Source organism: Mycteria americana, chromosome 17, assembly GCF_035582795.1.
Source record: "Mycteria americana isolate JAX WOST 10 ecotype Jacksonville Zoo and Gardens chromosome 17, USCA_MyAme_1.0, whole genome shotgun sequence".
NCBI classification, from domain to species: domain Eukaryota; kingdom Metazoa; phylum Chordata; class Aves; order Ciconiiformes; family Ciconiidae; genus Mycteria; species Mycteria americana.
The window spans coordinates 6,767,739-6,789,115 of NC_134381.1; the positions used below are offsets into that span (position 1 = coordinate 6,767,739).

The 21,377-nt window shown below is 48.2% G+C and overlaps 1 protein-coding gene across 3 annotated transcripts in view; it reads left to right on the forward strand.

Moving 5' to 3' along the window:
- Window positions 1-21,377, forward strand: part of COL27A1 (collagen type XXVII alpha 1 chain) — a 165,348-nt gene that overhangs the window by 93,327 nt on the left and 50,644 nt on the right. For all 3 annotated transcript variants that reach the window (XR_012778234.1, XM_075519862.1, XM_075519863.1), the window contains exons 26-29: window positions 7,960-8,013; window positions 10,926-10,979; window positions 11,812-11,865; window positions 15,135-15,188. Coding sequence is in view for 2 of the 3 variants with exons in the window: in XM_075519862.1 (XP_075375977.1) it covers window positions 7,960-8,013; window positions 10,926-10,979; window positions 11,812-11,865; window positions 15,135-15,188 (216 nt within the window). In the remaining variant the exon portion in view is untranslated. The remainder of the gene's footprint in view (window positions 1-7,959; window positions 8,014-10,925; window positions 10,980-11,811; window positions 11,866-15,134; window positions 15,189-21,377) is intronic.

The window sequence follows — 21,377 nt, forward strand, 5'->3', positions numbered from 1 at the left end:
GTGCTCTTAGTCCAGCTGAAGCTCTTGGTAAACAGCAGTGACAGTGACCATGGTGTCTATTGTAAACTGGAGGTTTTTCCATCGGTAGAGTGCTCTGATAAAGTCACAGTTCAGGTGGATGTGCTGTCAGTACTGGCAGCAGTACAGCACATGACTGCTGTGCTTCTCAAGGAGGCAAAGCTGTGGTCGGGAGAGATTATGCATTTCTGTGTATTCCTCTTATCCCTAAAAGGGCAATTTCCAGGCTTTACCTATGTAGGTTTTAAGGGTAGGATCCTCTGCTTTGGGTGCTGTGCTGCTTTGACTCCCACTGGATTGTTTTGGGAGCAGCGGAGACAGCAGCTGAAGAAACCAGGCCCTGGGGGAGAGAGGCACTGAGCTGTGTTTCGCTGTACCGCAAGAGAGAACGTTCTGCTGGGGTAGCAGGGGACATGCATCATCCCTGTAGGCTTCAGGGGAACCACAGTCATCAAGGAAAAAAGAATTGTTCCCACGTCTCTGTGATTGAAACCAACCAACTTGTCCACCACCAACCCTGAAATTGCAGCCACAGAGCCTCCAACATGTTCTGTGCATTCGTACATGACCACACCACGCTGGCTGCAGCAGCTGGCCATGGCAAAGAGGGTGTTGCTTCTCAGCACGGCTGTCCTTCCCAGCACTTTCCCTGCTGAATGGTCAGCAAATTTGGTTTGGTTTAGCTTGTCAGCCTCTCTGGCTCTTCTTTCCCCTGTATGCAACAGCTGGGAGTCGCTTCTTCCATGGGTTTCTGACCAAGCAAGTCCAAAAAACCAAGGTGGATCCTTTTCAGTACCAGCAATCCAATGAGTCTCAGTATATATCAAGGATAGTTATTCCTATTTGGAAATTAGAGCTGTTTCTATATTGTGGTTAATAATTTACTCTATGAAGAGCAACAACTGAAGAAGCAAAGCTCTTGCAGACATCTGAGTTCCAGTTGCAGCTTTATTAGATTCTGCACAATCTCAGGCAACACCTTCCAGTGCTCTGTGCCTCAGTTCCCCTTCTGTGGAAGGCATGAGACAGCTCTGAACAGTGCTTAGCACAACGCCTCCTGTTCTCAGGTGGCACCTATGGATACTGTTGTATTACAGTTAAAAATGAATATTTAGAAGTGCTTTGAGATCCTTAGCAAGATGTTGACCTTGAAGGACAAAGCATCATTAGGATTATTATTCTTTAACATCCCTCAGGACTGACCTTGGATGAAAACTGTAGACACTGTTCACCAAAAAGAAAACACAGCTGGCCTCTGCTGACACTGAAACCAGCACAGTGGTGTGAAAGCCACCTGTATTATTCTTAGTCAATTAGTCTCTGTCTAGAAATATCACCCAGAAAGAATTTCCATTTCCGTACCAGTCAAGTCATTAGAACAAAAATGTCACGCCAGATTAGTGAGAAATAACCTCCTTCCCCATCACACCTTTGTTGAACAATGCTGGAGTGTTGGGTTTTCATTCCTCCCTCCACCTAATCTTCAGCATTTGGTGTTGGGGCTGGGTTGGTTTTTTGCGGAGCTCTGAGAGGTCAGGGTACCAAGGTCACTTGGCACTAAAAGACACCTTCATCTCACCCGTTTTCTGTTGTGGAGGCCTTGATGTTTTCTGTTCCATGGGCACAAGAGGAGTGGTCAAACTTTTCAGACTTGCTGCTCTGCCCTCCATACAGGTTCCCTCTGAGTGGAAACCTCAGTATAACAGCATGAGAAAAGATCAACCATCCATCTCATTGGAGCTCTCTTCCCTTTCTTAGGGACATCTCTTTAGGCAAACATGGGAGTTTCTGTAAGGTTTCCAGTGACACTTGAGCTCTCATTGGAAAAATGAGGTTTTAAGCCACAGGGCAGTCCCTGATGCGTTGTTTTTCCATTGCAAGGACACTGACTCAGGAAGTTCATTCATAAGATGCTTGTTGTCTTCATATGCTGGAAGGACTCCAGCTGCTGGTCTCCCCTGTACCCTGGAAATGTGTGATTTAACCCTTCCTTGCCAGTAGATGGAGGCAGAAGGATATGAAGAAGAATACGGGGCCTCTGGCCCAGGCCACCAGCCTTCCTGTTCCAGAGCTGGGAATGCAGAGCAGGAGGATGTCACCAAAATGTCCATGTTGAAGGTCAGACAGCCCTGTGGGAGAAGCAACACCCTGCAGCAGGCAGGATAACAAACTGGGGAAGGGTGCCGCAAGCCCATGGACCCACCCAGCTCTGCACTACGGACTGAAAATATCAATGAAGAGTTGTGCCAACCGAAAGAGTCTAAGGTGGACCTACGTCTTTAATGGGAATGAGGAGGTCCTGTCACGGCAGGAACAGCTTTCTGAATCCCTCCTTCTGTACAAGAAGTGACAGCCCTGCTCACTCACATGGCGATGTTGGGGTCAGCCATGCACCCATCGCGCCGTGCTGGGAAGAGCAGTCACTCTGTGACCCCTTCTGTCTCTTCCCTCAAGGGAGAAGCATGTTGTCGCAGTATCAGATATTATTCTAAAATAATTTGTCAAAGGAAACCAGCACCATCGGTTATCTCCTTAACGTGTTTTCCTTGCGGTGCTCTTACAAGCTGTAATGTGCTATAATGTCAGTTTTGCAGGTGGGGTCTGACCTGCGGAGATATGGATTGACTTGACCAACGTCAGATGGGTCGCTGCGAACCGAGCAGGGAATTGCACCAGAATTTCCCATGTCTTAGAGCAGCACCTTCCCCAACGCATTTACCTTCCCCTCCAGAGTGTCTCTTTCTGAGCTGCAGACCTCTCATTCAGGGATTTACAGGCACTGTAGTGTGGGCAGCCTCTTTGATCCGACGAGCGTCTCCACCTTTCCTTCCCTCGCTCCCCAGAGGGCAGTGGGAACCCAACGCGGCCCCAGGATACGGCTGAGCTCCGGTGCACAGGGGGTTAAACCGCATGGCTTTTCTTTGCGGGTCAGAGCGTCCTCCCTTAAACTGTGATATTTACTGTTTTACTTTCCCTTTCTTTCATCTGAATGGGAGGATTGTACATTTACTCCCTCCCGTCCTTTGTCCCTGGTTTGTTTTGTTTTGAGTTCTAGCGAACCAGTAAAACAGAAAGGCCATGATCGGTTCCTGCTGGGAGCGACTGGCGGTCCCGTCCCTGGGAGACCCTGCTCACGCTGGGCTCGCCTTTCGGTTGTTTCTCTCAAATGGGCTATGATTTATGCAAGGCTTCATTGCTGACTTGCTCTCTGTTGATGCAGCCAAGAGGGGGGGCTTAATTATGACAGGGCTGGACAATAAATGGGGTAAGCCAGACAGGAGTTAGGAATTACAGCCCGCCAGTCCCCCCCCTTTCCTTCCCCCCAAGCCCCCAGCAACTTTTTAACAATCTCCATCCCTTTTCCGCCATGCCCTTGGCTGGGGAATACAGCAGACTGAATCATGAGCGACATGCTGAACTCCCCGTCTAATATAAATGTTTTACATTCTTTCCTGTATACTGTGGGCCTTTATCCGGGCAGCCACTGCTGCTGGGACTTCACGTGCATCATTACACACACTGCCTGGAGTCGTGTTTGATGCAGGGCTTCTTTTCAACCCTGTGAACCTGTGAAAAATACGTTTTGCTGCAGCCATTTTACTGTAATGGCCACAATTCATGTCTGCTTTGATTTAATATTTGCCACCAGTGGCTATTCTGGTTCTTAAAACCTAAATCTTTTGCTTCTTGTGTTCTTTTTTGTCTCTATCCCATATTGGCTGGTGAAAAATATCATTACCCAATCTCCCCCAGTTGTTTCATATACTCCCAATAATTTACCAAGATTTATTTTGCCTAGACATATCTATTTCATTTTGTGTCTGCTTGCAGACACAGCAACGTTAGTTAATTTAGCCCAGAGCAGACGGTATTGGCTGCAAACACTACAGAGCTACTGTGCTGGAAGCCTGGCCATGTCACAGGGGCCCTGCTCTGCCATCTCACTTCGGTCCCTACTCTACCATGGTCACACCATGGGATGCTCCTCTTGCTGGGTACACAGGGAGCAGTGACATCTTTAAGGTCCTGCACTTGGGCCACAACCACCCCATGAAATGCTACAGGCTTGGGGAAGAGTGGCTGGAAAGCTGCCCGGTGGAAAAGGACCTGGGGGTGTTGGTCAACAGCCGGCTGAATATGAGCCAGCAGTGTGCCCAGGTGGCCAAGGCGGCCAATGGCATCCTGGCTTGTATCAGGAATAGTGTGGCCAGCAGGACTAGGGCAGTGATCGTGCCCCTGTACTCGGCACTGGTTAAGGCCGCACTTCGAATGCTGTGTTCAGTTTTGGGCCCCTCACAACAAGAGAGACATTGAGGGGCTGGAGCGTGTCCAGAGAAGGGCAACGGAGCTGGGGAAGGGTCTGGAGCACAAGGCTGATGGGGAGCGGCTGAGGGACCTGGGGTTGTTCAGCCTGGAGGAAAGGAGGCTGAGGGGAGACCTCATCGCTCTCTACAACTGCCTGAAAGGAGGGTGCAGAGAGGTGGGGTCGGTCTCTTCTCCCAGGTAACAAGTGACAGGACGAGAGGAAATGGCCTCAAGTTGCGCCAGGGGAGGTTTAGACTGGATATTAGGAAATGTTACTTCACTGAAAGGGTTGTCCAGCATTGGAACAGGCTGCCCAGGGAAGTGGTGGAGTCGCCATCCCTGGAGGTATTTAAAAGCCATTTGGATGAGGTGCTTAGGGACATGGTGTAGTGGTGGGCTTGGTAGTGTTAGGTTTACAGTTGGATTTGATGATCTTAAAGGTCTTTACCAACCTACATGATTCTGTGATCTTCCCTTGAGCAGAAACATGATGTACCAGTGCAGACAGAATTTTCCCCGCTTTTGGAGTGAGAACCAGGCCAGAATTTGGCTGTGCTCCCCCTCCATCCTGACGTTTACCCGCCCAGCAGGTGCAGTGTTTGCCTCTACGCCGCTTGCGTTGGCAGTGCTGGCAGGTTTCTGCACAAGCTGTGATAACAAATGGCACATCTGTGACCTGAGGAGTCTCAGGAAGGTGTAGGGTTTGTGGGCTGCTTGGCGTGCTGCAATCGGTGCTCTGCAAACCATCTGTAGACCACCACAAGGTTGGCTGGGAAGCACAACTGGTGTATCTCGCTTCATGACCCAGATTCCTTAGAGACTTTTTAGGGTGGGAGATGCTGCTGCTGTGGACAGCGTATCAGAAGTACCAGCCTTCAAGCCTGAGTTTGGATATGCAATGCCGCACCCTGATCCCCTCCGAAGTGTTTTTGAAACAGTCTTGTTCTGAATGGTAGCAACATTTGCTGCAAGGGCAGGGATCTTCTTCTGCAGGGACTGACCTAAGTAACCCAGAAACATCTTAAAGAGAGCATCTTCCCAGGGAGAGAGCGAGTTCTGCCGGTTTTTTGAGAAATTGGAAATTAAGGAACAGATTTATTCTTTCTTGTTTTATCTTAATTTTGCCTAGCAATGCGTTTCCTTGTTTCATCTCATTGCTTTGTCATTCTCTCCTCTGCCTTAACATTTGCCTTCTTCACGGCCTTGGGCTACTGGAAAACTTCAGTAACTGGATACAGTTATCAGCTGTGTATCTGCACTTGTGTCTAATTGAAAGGATAATTGATTCCGCAGCCTTCCGCAATGCCACCCAGTGGCAACCTTGCATATGCAGATATTGCAAGTTTGCCTGCTCTCCGTTTGGTTCCTGCGTTGGGCAATCTGCTGCCGAGCCCAGCACTGCTTTGCTTGTGCATGCGCCTTGCCCGTGCAGCCTGGCCGCAATGGCACACTTGTGCACTGGAAATGCTTCAGCTTCAGAAACAGCGAAGACCATTTCAGAGCTGATGTCAGAAGGGCTGGTGACATCCAGCCCCTGACGGGATAGCAGACATTCTTCCCAGGGTTAATTGATATTTCCATCATGGCACGGTGGCATGCCGCTTTCCTGGGACATCATCTCTGGATGAATTTCCAATGCAAGCATCTAACTCCAGGCTTCGACGTACCCGCTGAGCTCTTTGCCTTCTCTCATGAGTTTTCCCCAAACAGTTTTTACCTGGATGTTGCTCCCATGCCAGAGTGTGACAAGGGCTGCTCAGAGCAGAGAGTGTGTGGCTGCTCCCTGCAAGAGGCGAAGCCAGCTGAGCGTCCGAGTGAGAGATGCTTTTTTTGAGCCCATCAGCATGCCTCATTGAGGAGCTCCTGTCTCCAGTGATGTTCAAAGGATGGCATTTAATTGCACCATGTGAGGAATGTTAATGCGTGAAGTCTCTCGGTGTTTGGAGTCATCGTCAGAAGCTGTTCCATCTAAAAGTCATTGGAGAGTGACCCACATTGCGTTTTATGTCTCTGAATGGGTCTGCTGAGCCTCACACACATGAAAATAGCAATGAGGCTGGTTATTTTGTGCTACAGCTTTACACTGTGAGCGTAACTTCATGAGAGAGAGAGAGGCTTTTGGTGGCGGGAGGAGTTGCACAGCCTGTGAGTAGGCTGCTCTGCCGGTGCTGGATGCTCCTCTGTAGCTGGGGGTTTCACTTTACACTGTCAAGGCACAGATGTAAACAGAACCACAGCAATGCACAGACTGCAGGGACCTCCTCTACGAACTGCACACGTGTCAGGCCAGCTGGGAACGGAGAAAGCAATGAAGAGAGGAAACTTTTGCTTCTTTTCTTGCTGTCGCCCCAGAAAGGAGGTAGCAGGGTGAAAAGCTCTCCCTTTTCTGAGACCACACTCCAGAAGCTGCCTTGCTAGCGTAGCTTTTCTCCCCATTGTGTTTGTTCATGCTGAATATTTCCTTGAGTATGTCATTTGAAAACCTCCTTGATGTTGAAAGGAAAAGGTGAGATGCATTTGCATAGAGGAACTTTACAATTTATTGTGAAGATTTCAAATTATTTTCAAACAGAGGAAGAGTAGGATGATACCAGTGGACAACCCATCTCCTGTCTCTGACTTGCTCACCACCACCTCGCAGTACCGATCAGACTGTTGCCTAAAATCAAACAAGCTGGGGCATGGCTTGATTTGACACGACCCATGCCAACTGTGGGCAGGTTATGAAGTGTTTCAACAGGAGATGTATCCCTCTAGTTACAGACTCATTGGAGGAACTAAACATAGATATCTATCTCCCAGTGACCCTTGCATGAGAATCATGCAGTGGAAGAGAGAGAGCTTATTGTGGCAGAGAGGACAGTCCCTCGCATCTCTAGGGCCAGAAACCCGCTGAAGTTGGTAGGGAGGCTGCTGTATTTTAATTCTCAGGAATCTTAGCTTGAGATTGCATCTGTTTCCATCTTCTAATTAAGAGCAGTTCTGTTTGTTTCTTCGTTATCCCAAACGTTGTTAAATCCTGACAAATCCTGAGCTTAGACTGGGCTTTTTTTCCAGGATCATTTCTGAGTAGTGTGATAGATCTGCTGCCCTGCTGGCCCCTCTGGCTGTGTCCTTGGACCTTTATTTCCTGCTGACATCCCAACAGCATGACGCTATCCAGGGCAAAATTAGTTCGCACAAGGGTCTGAGGCAGCTCAGGTTAACCCAGAGGAAGTCTACCCAGTACAGCAGTTAAAATGATGGTAACTCTCAGAGTCTGTGCAGCCCAGGAGCTCCCGCTATCGATGCTCTTGGGGAAGCTGCACTGACGTTTTGGGAAATGCTTGCAAAACAAAGCCATGCTATGGACTCGGCCTTTCTACAAAACGTGCTTAACTCATCCCCTATACTGTGTGTTGTGGCTCTTGCAGATCCTAGTGCTGCCGTTCCAGCTGGCGCCTAAAGCAGAACCAGCTGTGGAGTTAGACGTTCCCATGGCCAGGAGCAACTCTGTCCGCTCTGGTAGCCAGTAGGAATTACTGAGCAGTATATGAGGGATGCTGTGCTATTTCAACCAGCAAGGTGGACCAAAGAAACTGTTTACTTTCTCAGCAAATAAAACTGAAAATTAATTGTGCTTTTCTCTTTCCTCAGGGTCTAATGGGTTTCATTGGTCCAGTGGGGGAGCCTGGAATAGTGGGAGAAAAGGTAAGATTGCTTGCAACGAACTGGTGGTTGTAACTTTTGCAGGATGAGGGAGACTGGGGCAGGAAGAATATTGCGGAGATTTAAGTTGTCATTGTCAGTGCAACATCCAGCTGGGAATGCGGCACATCCAGGGTGTCTGAGCTAGTCTTGGGCCAGGCAAAAAGAATCCACTTTGCATTTAGGAATTAACACGCACTTGCCCTCCAAGGAGATGCTGTCAACTATTCTCTGAAAATTTAAGCTTTATTAATCCATAATCTGTCAGAAAGCTTGTATTTAACAGTCAGTTCTGTTTTTTCTGGGATCAGGGACCCATCAGCCCTGTGTTGCTGGTCAAGGGAGGAGTCCAAGGAGTTTAGGCTACAGATTTGTGCAGAGAAGTGCCCGCAAGCCCATGCTGAGTGGCCAGTGGGGTTGCACAGGACCAGGGCTGAGCCTGCACTGAACAGGAGGATTCAGCAGTTTCTCGGGTGTGGAGAAGGTACAAGAGTGCAGACACCCATCCGAGCAAAGGCTGGTCCAAATATTTCCCTTTTTATTCGATGAGGACCATCCGGTCCAGCTGCCCCTGTCGTTGCATTGGGCACAGTATTAAGGGCTGGTGCCCTCTTGTGTACAGCACAGATACATGCTTCTTTCAGGAAGAAAAATGGCTTTATTTTCCATAAAAATGTAAACGGACATTAATTTGTTTTCTATTAGAGTGTAAAATTTTATTCAGGAGTAGCTTCCAAAGACAAATCATCTATGTCATTCATTGTATCTCAGTTGCAGACTGCTGGTTTTCATTGGTGGTTTAATTATTCACAGTCCAGGCATAAAGATAGTAAAGAGCATAAATTTATGCATTCTACACATCAGTTCTCTCTCTCACTTTTATTACTTCAAGCTCTGTCCTCTGAGTAATGCTGTCAAAACTCTGTGACAGTTACACTGTGTTTGCAGCAAATGCATTTTATTGCTTGTCTGCAGCAGCCTTTGGAAAGCCCGTTGCAGTGATGGTCTCTGGTGGGGCAGCAGCAGAAGCAGGCTCAGTCCAAACTGTCAAGGCACACAAGAAGTGAAAGGAAGGATGTGATGTGGGCTGCGTTTTACAGAAGGAAAACAGAGGAATAAAGAGTCTGTGACGTGTCCGAGGTGGTTACACAGAATGTTGGTGCCTGAGTGAGCTGTCTCAATGGCAGCTGCAGCCCTGAATTGAACGGGGAATAAGGGGTCTGCCATGCAGGAGACGTGGGAAGATCTTTTTTCCCACTCCAGTAAATTCACATCTGGCCCTACGACTTCTGTGCCAATGCCTTGACCACATGAGCTGTCCTCATCTTGTAGATCAACTCTGCAACATGATGATGTTACACTGGTGTCCAGGCAAACCCAGGCTGTCCCTTGAAAATATGCCCTAGGAGATCCTCAGCACAGCTGCGATTTCTATCAGACTTCTCTACCAGTACGAACTTACCGATGACAGAAATAACTATCATGAAATCAAAACCTCATCCAGGCCTCCAGTTGGCATAGCATCCTACAGCTTACTATGCTGTTGTCAGCTAAATGAAGTGGGAAATATGCTTTCATTAGACATAGCTGAGTCAGCAATCTTCGTCCGGAGAGCTGCAAAACTTAAGACTGAAGCCAGTAGAATCCAAAGATTATCAAAGAGAACAATACAGTTAATACATACTTAATAAAATCCATGCATTCAGGGGGAAAAAATCCTTACATTGGTTTACAAGGGCCAACTGGTGACAACACAAACTCTGGGGTTTGTTTTTAATAAGCTGCTTAGAGCCCAGAAAACATTCCCCCTTACACTTTGGCTGTTGGAAGGTAGGTCAGATTTTGGGCGTAAACTACTTGGCAGCATTTGCAAACTCCTCCTTCCTCATCCCCCCAAGCACACGAACATAACACACCTAATTCCCAGTGCATTACCGGGGCTGCCAGGGAGAGTACAGGCAGTCGCAGTGGGAATTGCCACCATCTCCAAAAAGCAGCAGTGGCCATCACGTTGCGAGAGCCATGCCTTCGACTCATCCTTGTGCCAGTGGGTCACAGTGGTGCTCACAGAAGCTTACACCTCGTCTCCCGTTCTTGGCTGAGCTGTAGAGCCAAGGATGTACTCAGGGGAAGTGAGATGTTCTGCATGTGGGGATAAATAAGACTTTTGGAATTAATAAGTGATTTTTTTGGTACATTAATCTTTTTAATGCCAAATGGTGCCTTGTTTTAGAAGGGATAGTATCTTTAGGGTGGGCTGTGGAGGCATCCAGCTCTGAACACCTCATAAACGCAGGCCTCCAGATCGTTGTTTTTTGCACTGTGGTCTCAGTATGAGCCACAGGTTAGGGAGTCCCCCCAAAACGCCTACGACCTCTCCTTCTGAAAGCACCAGCTGTCTATTCCAGGCAGCATCTCTGTTTTTTTCCAACTTGATGCCCTGCTCTCAGCAGGGCCTCATGACCACAGCTTTCAAATCCATGCCTCTCAAAATGCCAGAACATGTAGCGATTATGATACTGCAGAACAGAGAGAGGTGCCGTGCCTTGATTGGGAAGGGCTGGAGATCTCCTGGGATCCAGTCCTAGCACTGTCCGGAGCTGAAGGTGGTCTTGAGTGCATTGCTTGTTTCTTGTTCCTCGGTGGTTTGATGGCAATAGGAAAGTCCCCTCTCTTGGGATACGGAGGATTAGCTAATTCTTGCTGTAGTCCTTTAACTACTCTGATGAGATGGATACTTGAAAGAGGGTGATGATTATCCTGTACTGGAAGCCTTTCTGGTAGAAATCTGATGGCATAGACTGCAATTTGTGGATCTTTTAGTCGTTTCATTGCTGTAGATCCCGTTGCTGCCAGCTCAGAGTGCTTGTTAGCAAAAGTCCTCACTCTTCCCCGTGCACCTGTGTCTCTCCTAGGGCGACCGTGGCTCAGTGGGACCCCCAGGCCCTCCAGGAGTCAAGGGGTCGATGGTAAGGAGTAAGTCTGCATTCTCTCGCTCTTGCTGCTGCCTCTCTATCTCTGTCCTAGCGAAGGGTGCAGCTTCTCCTGGTCTTTTAGTTACGTGACAACAGCTGCAAATTCGTCCTGTCTCTGTGGGGATGGGAATGGCCATTCGACTGACTGGATATTGAGGTATAACCTCTCCCCAGCAGTCATGTTCAGCAACCTCCCCTTCAGAGAAACACTGGCTGTCAACACGTGTTCTGCAGCTCCATCAGCTGAGGACCTGTTGTGTCAAGTAGAGGTAACTAGGAACAGCAAGCTACGGCACCTGAAGGTTTTCCTGTTTCCAAGCATCCTGGCTACTGAACACAGGGGGTCCGGGAACAAGGGTCTGTTGTTCACATCCCACCAAGTTGCCAGGGGCAGCTGGAGATGTGGGGCTGCTTGGGCAGCACGCTCATGGTGTTTTGTTGTGCTATGTGCACTGCCATTTGGGGATCCTCGTTTAGGAGTTTAACAGAGGGGATCTCAGCAAGCTCTTGTCTTGCTCTGACACTTACCTCCTATCTACCATAGCACAAGACCCAAAGACAGATTTTCATATTAATTCAGCCCTTTCTCTACTGGGCTGTTCAGAAAATCTAGCTGTTTATGTTGCTAGCAAGGTTGGAGCTGCGCTTTGGACAGTCTTGCCTTCTCCATCTGCCCCTGAGCAATTTCACCCTGACAAATAACAGACCTGCCTGACTTTGCAAGCAACCAACAATGCCTTTTTTCCTGTCTTCCCACTTGGAGGAAGAAGGGCTGAGCAGATCCTGGGAATTCACACCAGGCGTGTTCTTCTTCCTTCTCTTTTAGGGGCACCCCGGGACACCAGGAGGAGTGGGTTTTCCTGGGATCCCTGGACCAACAGTAAGTAAAGGCTATCATCACTTTGTAATACCACACACCAAAAATCGGCACCCCGTATCCTGGGCATTCATGGGCTGGGTCAAGCAACTGTGTCCCAGTTGGTTTGAGTTTGATAGGAACAAGAGATATGGGGAAAGGGATGGGGCATGGGCAGGAGCAACATGGAAAGAGATGCTAAAAAATAGTGGTGCTTAATTCAAGCTTTTGTAGCCCGTTTCCCTAATAGGGGATCCAAAACTCACAATCCAGCCTCAATCTTGCAGCGGGACACAAGCTCACTAGCTCAAGGTGTTATTGCAAGGCCCTCTCTTTCTGCTGGGAATTGTTGGCAGCGTGGTGATCACATCATGCGATACAGTGACTGTATCACGTGGTGACCACATCATGCAGTGACTGCATCGTGCATTTTCAGAGACCCTCGCTGGAGTGAGAGGAGCAGCAGAGCCGCTGCCCCCAGATGCACCCTCCGCCTCATGGGCTCGTCTGGTGCATGTGCAGCTGTGGCTGGAGCGTGCAATTGGTGTGGAGGTAGATTTTAGTGTGGCTCCAGTTTCCCACAGCCGTTGTTTAGATGGAGCTCTGGCTCTCCCAGCAGCACAAATGCCTCTGTGTGTCGTTTGCTGGAACCAACAGAAAGGCGGCTCTGGGCGGGTACAGGGAATGGATTTTGCTCAGTGTGTGAATTCCCACAGTGTTGTTAATTGGGAGGAAGATCACAGTAGCGAAATGCCCGGGCAGTGCCAAAGGTTTGGCCTCCAGATCAGCGGCAGCTCTGCCTACCGTGGGGAGCTCGGGGATGCTCGGGGCCCACCGGCTGCAGCCAGCTGCTGGCTGGGGAGAGATTTCACAGTTGCAAGTCAATGGAGGTGAGGGAAAGAAAAGGTCTGAGGTCAAGCAGCACCTCGAGGTGACCTGTCCCTACCTGAAGAGCAGCAATGTGGCACTGGCCAGGCCCTTACAATAAAAGGAGCATGATGCTGCCGCAGCCCCCAGCAGTGAGCTGCTCTGTGGCCCCTCCTGGCAGCACTTGCTGTTGACAGAAGTCTAGGAGGCAGCTGGATGTCTCCAGATGTCCCTTTTTTAGCAACTTTCCCAGCACATTAGCTGCTGCATGACTTGGGGATAGCTGGAGCATTAGGCAGGCCCCCTCCTTACTCCGTGCCTGTGAGCACAGGGGGGGACAGGAGTGCGTCCTTGGCAGAGGTGGGTTCTGCACTGGCCCTGTGGCAGAGAGCTCCCAGTCCTGAAGCACTCTCTAGTGCACCACTAACTAGTACCTTTAGCTGAGGCTGAGTTTTGTCTTACTTCACTGGGGCATGATGACCACAGTATGAGCTGAGGCATCAGCTCTGACTGCAGATGCCAAAACCTCTCTGCAGAGCTCTGGGAGCTGAGACCGTTCCCAAGTCCTTCCGCTTCCTTCAGTTCCCTGTTCTCCTGCAGGCAAATAACTAGCAAGTTCATCCAAGCAAAATGTTTCCTCCAAGACTGCATTTTAAAAAGTCATAATTCAATAAGTCAAACTTCCCCACAAAGCCAGTAAATCAAATAATCCCCTAATATCAAATCCCCACTCATTAACTCCAGCTGTTTCCGCCTGTTTCTCCACCAAACATTCATTATTTGCTTTTCAGGCTAGACCTGAGGCATGCTGTTGTTGTTTGTCCTAAACTGTTAAAATCTTTGAGATTAAGCTATCCAGTGAGCCTTAGCAGCTCTGATGGCTGATTAATTCAGTAGAGGGTGATTGGGAATGGGAAGCAAAGGTATAGTGAATGGTAGGAAACTCTGCCCTTAATCTCAGCTCACTGAGGCTTGTGAATTCCTTTTCTCTCTTCTTGCTCACCATCATGGTATATCTTTTGTGTTAATACACAGTTTTGAAAATAATGTATACATATAGGTACATTAAAGGTCACTCATCTTCTCCTAAACAGTTCCTTGAAATTCTCAGCATAGCATCTAGTTGTTCCCTCGACATTTTGCCATCACAACGAATGTTTATGTGCTTGTATTTTCATAAGCTATTTGGGATAGGCTGAGACTTCCAGGAGGATTTTCCAAATACCAACAAAGAATTTCATTTCAATATGTGTTTATCATAAAAATCTCTACAAAACAGGCATTTGACACATCTACTGCTTGTCTGTGCCAGTCGCTACTGACCTCAGTAGCAAAACCAAGATTTACTGTGATTACAAATATAGTTACAGTCAACTAACTTTTCCATCTTGAGTGAGAACAGCTAAGCATTTGTGTTCTGAACTTACATGCCATGCAGAAAGATACCTCCATTCCAAAAGCACAGTCTTTACTAGTGGCAGTGGTACAAGCAGTAGGAAGATCACAGTCCAATTTTGTTCTGATCCTTGGTGGAGTTTGCAGGGTTGACAGTTGGTAAAAGCTATTAATATATAAATAGCAAAACTTGAGGTGGAATGTTTGAGAGAGTAAGAATGGAATGTGTCATTCTGAGGTTTTCATTTCTGACAGCAGAAAGGCACTAACTTTAAATATGGGGTTTTAAAGTTATAATACAGAAATAAGTCCTGTTAATTGAACATATCCTCTAATTTTTGAAACTGGTAAATATTCTAACAGAAAAAAAAGGCTGTTTAATTTTCTTCTGCTTTTTCTGTATGCACATTAATGAATCAAGTGTGTACAAATCCAGGTTAAAAGAAAACCTGAAACCTTTCTGTAAGTGTAAGAACAGGATCACCCGCAACACCAACAGTCCAATGAAATCAGCATCTATCTGCCGGTATTTATGCAGCACTAACAGGGCAACAGTTACTTGAAGATAAAATCAGTATTTGGCTGAAAAGGTCAAACTTGGATACCTAAGATGAGGTGTCTGATTTTGTATTTGAACAACGGAAAACCAGATCCTGGTTATTATTATTTTTGTACAGATACTGAGCAACAGCTGCTTTTAATAGCTTCGGAGGGAATTCTGGTTGTTCGACTTCTCTTCAAATCGCACCACTTACACAGACAACAGGCTGCAGATACTTAAGCATACAAACCTCAGCCAGGATCCTTGGCCTAAATGTTCATAATCCAAAGACAATCAGTGAGTTAAAAAAAAGACCATTTGTAGACAAGTAAATATGGTAATGTCTTTGGCAAGAGTTTAATGAACCAACCTGCTGGTCAGGGATCTGCGTCTGAGGCCCCTGCAGATCACGTACGGATGTGGGGTCGTACCAACAGCTGCTGCCTTCCTCCTCCTCCATCTTCATTTTGTTTCCCTTTTCCCCTTCCAGGGTCCGGCAGGAGTCCGTGGTGCACCAGGGATAAGAGGGATGAAAGGCCGCAGGGTAAGTACTTTCCACAAGCTTTTATCCCTCTCTTCTTTCAGCCATTGGAAAAGTAATCTGGTGGATTAGTTTGGGGGTGTGAAGATGAGCAGCAGTTGGGGCAGCACCTCCGCAGCCATGTTTCTGCTGTGCATAAAGACTGCGGTCATTGAAGCAAGTCGTACCAGGGATGCAAATGCAAGTGATGTGTATGGGCAGAGGGGTGTCCCAGTGTAGAGTTTGTCATGGAAGTGGTCCAGCTTGTCTTTTCCAACCACCTGCAATGTCAAAACAGGATTTATGGACACTTCTGGTGAGGATGGTGAAGATTTAGTCATCTGAAGATGTATCTGGGCTGGGGAAAAGGGTGCAGGTAGAAGACTAGAAAAGGTGCCTTTGCTGCCAAGGGAGAGAGAGCAGCTGAGATGTGAGGTGTAGTGATTTAACCGGAGGCAGATAAAGCAGGAAATGTTATGCCATGACATAGAATTAAGAGACAAGGCAGGCAGAAACGGAGCTGGCAAGGAGCCGAACACCCCATGTCTCCACTTCCAGTCTCGCAGGATTAATATCTTCTGGCAGCGTTCCGCAGGGTTGTGAGAAAGGTGTGTTTTGCATTGTCAGTAGATCAAATTATAAGCACGTCCTGTGCCTTTCTATGGGTTTTTCCAGCCCATAACACAAGACCCTGGTTTTATCTGTGCATATCTAAATAGTACCACACTGTAAGCGTGTGTGAATCCTTGGTCTGCCTGGAAAGAGCAGACCCCAGCTTCGTACTGGGTAATGCTAGCACCGCTGACTGTGCTACAAGTACATGTTACACTGGATAAATATTTCACAAGCACCCTGTGTCAGTTCATATGTGGTTCTTCCTGCTCTGTTTGGGTGACAGCCGACAGCAGAATGACCTCTAGACCTGCCAAAGCTGCTTGTTTTCCTGCCTGTGACATCCAACCCATGTCCCACTGAGCCCTTCAATCTTTCTTCTTCTTCAACGGGACATTTATTGCAGGAGCATCCCTGCTTTGGGTTGTTTTTCCTTGTCCAGCTGCTTTACAAAGTATTAATAGCGAGCGCACATGGGTTCTGCTGAAGGCCCCAACAACAACATATTTTGCATTTCTCCCTCCAAGGATCTTAAGATATCTGTTTCCATGTTTCATTTTCAAAGACGTAGGTTGGAGTAAACTATACGTTTTACCCACCCCCAGTCTCTGCTTCTACTGCAACGCCTGCTTGGGGAATTTGGGACAGCCAAGGATTGCTGTTTCCCTATACCAGAGGTAATACTCTCTTCGAATAGCTGGGACCAGCAAAAGGAAATGCAATAACCAACTAGAAGCTTTATAACCACAGAGTTATGTACCCTGGAACTGCTTTAAGGTTTAAAAGCACAGCTAGAAGGACACCAGTAACATCCAAGCCCAGCAGATGCATATCAGGGTTCAGCTTTTAACTTGTGGCTGGGAAAAACAGCTTCCTTGCTTCTGTTCTTGGTGGGAAGGCCCATGGATCTCATTCCCCAGCTCTGCTCTCAGAAGGTCCCCTGGGGAGCAAGGTTTCTCTGTGCTACATAGCAGCAATTAACTGAGCTGTCTGGGATATCCATGATCATGGTGGATGAGAAACTGGATGCACTTTCACAGGAGGCTTTGAATGGACAGGGGAAAATATCTCAAGGTAAAACTACTGAATGAATCCAGGCTGCCGACTGTGCGGGCTCTTGGAGAGGTGGGTCCTCCGAGGTGATCAGACTTTCTGCCAGTGCCTTTAATATATGCAGTGACAGAGAAGGAGCCCCAGTGCTGCCTCCTCCCAGCTGCCAGCCGGGGATGCCAGCCGCATCCCCTGGCACTGAGCCTCTCCTTACCGCAGGCAGCTGCGTGCAACTGCGGTGTTTGGCTCCTGGGTTGTGCGAGATTTACTTACGTAAATCTTCGGCTTCTTACATCTGCATTGGCCTAAAGTCCTCAACCCACAAGGAGAGTACAGCTGACCGGACTGTTTTCAGCTCCACTTGTACTGTCAGGAATGACAAAGGGGATATTTATTATCACACAAGGTAAAACCAAGAGAAAAGCTGGATTCAGCTCCGAAGAAAGGAGGTTGGCTGACACAGCAGGGACCTGCCTTTGGGTGTAGCTAGATCCAGGGAGAGGGTGCCAAATCCTCAAGAGAAATCCTGCAGGACACCAACTGCCACCAGCACTGTCCATCCTCAAAATTATGTACAGCGTGGTAGAGACACTCAGCTTTGTGGCCTTGGGTTGCGTTTCCTCTCCAGATGTTGAGTCCGGCAGACCCTATGCCAGTCGCTCCCCCTGGACACTCCTCCACTGAGGAAGCCCAGACTTCAAAATGCATCCCAGCCCTGAAAACCAGAAACGCAGCAGTGGCTCTATCCTGGCTGGCTGCAGAGCCCTGCAAAAAGTCACCCCAGGAAGTGCAGAACGTGGCGGTAGAACAGGAGGCAGTGCCCCGGGAAGAGGGTGCGTTAAGGTCTTGATCTTGCCCTAAGGACACCGGTATCAGAGAGGGGTAAGCCTCTGCCAGCGGGTGCTGAGTGTCTGGATGTGCTGCTGGTGCCCTGCGCTGGTCCTGCCCTCAACACTCACTGCTGGACTGTGGCGTGGTGATTTGGTGCGTTTGAGCACCGCAGTGATATAATCCATACAGAATTTATGAGACAGACCGACATCCTTTCTAAGATCCCCAGCAGAGAGGAGGAACTTGGGCTTTGCTCTGAAATCCTACAGACCTCAGTGAATATGATGTGGGAAAGTCAGTATTGTAAGGATCAGCAGATCTCCTGCCTGGAGGATTTCTGGTTTGTATATCTCTCTCTCACATTTTCCTTCTCTTCATACTCTCAGAAGATATTCCAGGCACATAGTATTCTTTGTTTGCTTAGTTTGTCCTGCTATTCCGGCTCTTGGTTTTCTCAGGATGGAGAAATGATCCCCCAATTGTAATTTCAGACATTACCCTCTGTCTATCCTAGTTTACAAAAGGGCCGCAATTCAATTCAGAGTGGAAACATGAATGCAGCCTCCACCAGATGTTTGTGGATTCCATGAGCTCTGTTTGTGGATACTTCATTAAAGTAATTTTGCTTTTGAAGGAAACGTAAATAGCAAATATGGTTTCAATTGTAAAGAACAATGGAGACTTTTGGGGGTCTGCATTTATGTTGTGATAGCTTTTGTACTGTCGAGATATAAGTAACGAATTTTAAAAAGAAAATTCTTTAAAAAGTGTAACTTTCTTTGTAGTCATGACAGGGCTTTTGTTCCTTCCCAAGTCTTTGTTTAGCCCATCCAACTGGTACTGAACAATCTTCCACAAACACGGTTTCCCCTCTCCTCTTCCCTAAGGACAAGCAACTTGGACCTGTCAGCCCGGGCTTATTTCCCTTCATCCACACTCCGTGTAGCACTTAGACATGCGCTTAACATTCAGCTAGTGACAGCTATGCACATGTTTAAACCTGATTATTTAACCAAATCAAGGTTTCAATTTGGAGGCAGCTGATTCAGCAAGTCCCTCACCCTATCTCACTTAAATTCAAAAGCACATTTCTGTTAATCAGCTCCTCGCGGCAGGAAAACTTGTGGTCTCCAGCATCCTCTGTCAAGGATATCAATATCAAAAAGCCCAGGTATTGACTGAGAATCTCTGCAAAAGGCTAAGTATCAACTGGAGCCATGACTTTGCAACTCCGATCATAAAGCTACACCTGAAATCCTGCTGCAAAGTGACTTACCTTGCCCCGTTCTTCTGGCCAAGGTGTCTGTCAATATTTCTGGCATTTTACCCCCTCACTGCAGGGGATGCTGGGTGCTGGCTCAGGCGACTCAGAGGAGCTTTTCAAATCCCAAAGCATATATTTCTTTTCCACTGTGCCATTCATTCATCAAGCTCCTGCATTAACTATTGCCCAGGTGAAGCCTGCAAAGAGGAGATAAGAGGTGCGCGCCTGCGCTCCCAGCCCTCGGCCGCTCTGCGCGGGAGGGGACCGCTCTCTCTCTGCCACACGGGCCCGATGCTTCGCAGCATCACTGACTGCAGGAATTTGTAAATGCTAGGGATTTGTAAACTGGTGTTATCTAAGCGAACCTGAAAATAGGTGCTTTTTCCAGGCCCAGCTGAGTAGTTGTTCGCGGAGAAAAAGCAGAGGTATATTGGTTTGCTCCCGGGGATCTTTCTGGTTGGCTGAAAAGGCGTTAGAAGTCTTTGAGGAAAAGTTAGCTACAGATCTATGGCCAGCGATGTCTCCCTTCAGCTTCAGTCAAGGGATCTGCTTGCTTCTCCTTTGGCCAGACTGTGACAGTGAAATATCAATATTTGGTTAAAGGGGTAAGGAAGAAGCTTTGGATTTCTGGAAAGGAGCTACTGACTGCTTGTTCATGCTGCTGCTTCTGCTATTCGGAGGCTGGTTACTGTCTCTCTTTGAGCTCTGAGTATCTGTTTAAACAGGGGGAAATGCAGCTCTGCTTTGCGGAAACACCTCGTTGAGTATTTAGCTCTGTTCTGCAGGAACGTTGTCTACTCTAGCAGCATTGTATGTCTCTATGGCCTCACATGGACTAGCAATAAACCCGAGTTGTAAAGCCTGGAGCTGAATCCCCCTGCGTCTGTGAGCTGACGCTGTTCCTATCTAGCCAACATCGTAACACTTTATTTAGTCTGGGATTGCTGATAGGGCTGCTCAGTGTTGCACATCTCTGAGGGAAATACTGTCTTGGCCTGTGTACCCACTGATCGTGTGGCACTGTGACCTGCTTCGCTACCATTGCTGGAGCCTACGTTAAAAATAACTCATGATTACAGACAGCAGAATGTGACTGCAGGTGAGACTTGCAAGGACTTAATGCCAGCTTTCTACTACGTAGCTCCGTGGGGACCTACGCAGGGATTATAGCAAGAAATGTGCCCACATAAGACATTGAAACTAGAATTTTTAAAATGGTGGGCCCTGCCCAGCCCTGAGTGTCTCGCTGCCTGCTGAGATCCAGGACCTCAGCACAAGCGTGACTTACTGCAGCTAGAGCATCAACGTTCGGACACAGGGTCGCAGAGCTGTGATTTCCTGTGCCATATCAATTTGGCTCCTCTTGCCTAACAACACAAGCGAAAGGGGAAACTCATCTGTTTAGGCAGCAATGAGTGATGACACTTGATCTTGTGGCTCATGTGCTGCAATGGGACTGCCCAGGCACATCCCTGTGCTGTGAATCCCCGCGTGACTTCGGGTGAGCTGCTTTGAAATGGACATGGCAATGCCTCTGAGCCGCCTATTCATGTCCAACTGGCTTCGGTGAAACAGTTGAGCAGGTTCTCAAATGCTCCATCAGCCGTGAACCTGTATCTCTCTCTGCCTTGGCTGCCCATGTGCAAAGGAGTGGACAGATCTCGATTTAACCCTCTGTTTTTTCCTGTTTACATTGTAAAGCTACTTGGAGCTTGCATTGTTTGTACAGCCCTGGCCCAGCGGGACCTCTCCTGAGCAGTGTACCACCATATAAATACTGACATAGACTACAGAAAAGCTTCCTTCTCTGTTTCATGGGCTCCTAGAGATGCTGACACCGGTGATAAAGCCGTGCCTTTCACTGCAACCTCCCTACCCCATTCTTAGGATGGGTCCATGCTGCATATGCCCTTAGGAGGTTGTTCCCCAAGGTGCCTGTCTATACGCTCGCCCTGGTCCCTCTGCCCTGCCATGCTCATGGCTGTTCAGTTAATTTTGAAGCACTGAGGGTCCAAGGGGAGCCTGGGGAGCTGCGCTCAGCCCTGCCTGCAAGGCCGAGCCGCCAGGTCTGCAGGGGGAAGGCACCGTGCTGTGCCTTGCGGCGTTTGGCATGGGACGCTCCCTGGAGAGCTGCCAGGACCTCACTCGCTCATCTCTAACCGGCGTTGTCAGTAAAAGAGAGTTTTAAAGATTTAACTAATTGACTAAATGTAGCCTTTCCTGTCAGGGCGAATTAGGGGAAGCCTTTATCCTGGCTTTCGGCCCAGGAGGCAGGAGAAGATGAAGCTTGCCACATGCATTTGCGAATACAGGGTCGCTTTCTCCTTCTTTAGGTCAGATGCCGATGAGATGTGTTGTGATGGGATTAGGCAGGTGACTACCGTGAAGTGAGATTGCCCTGGCAGATCCTGCGATGCCGGTGACAGGGCTCTGCTGGAAGAAACGAGGATACCGTA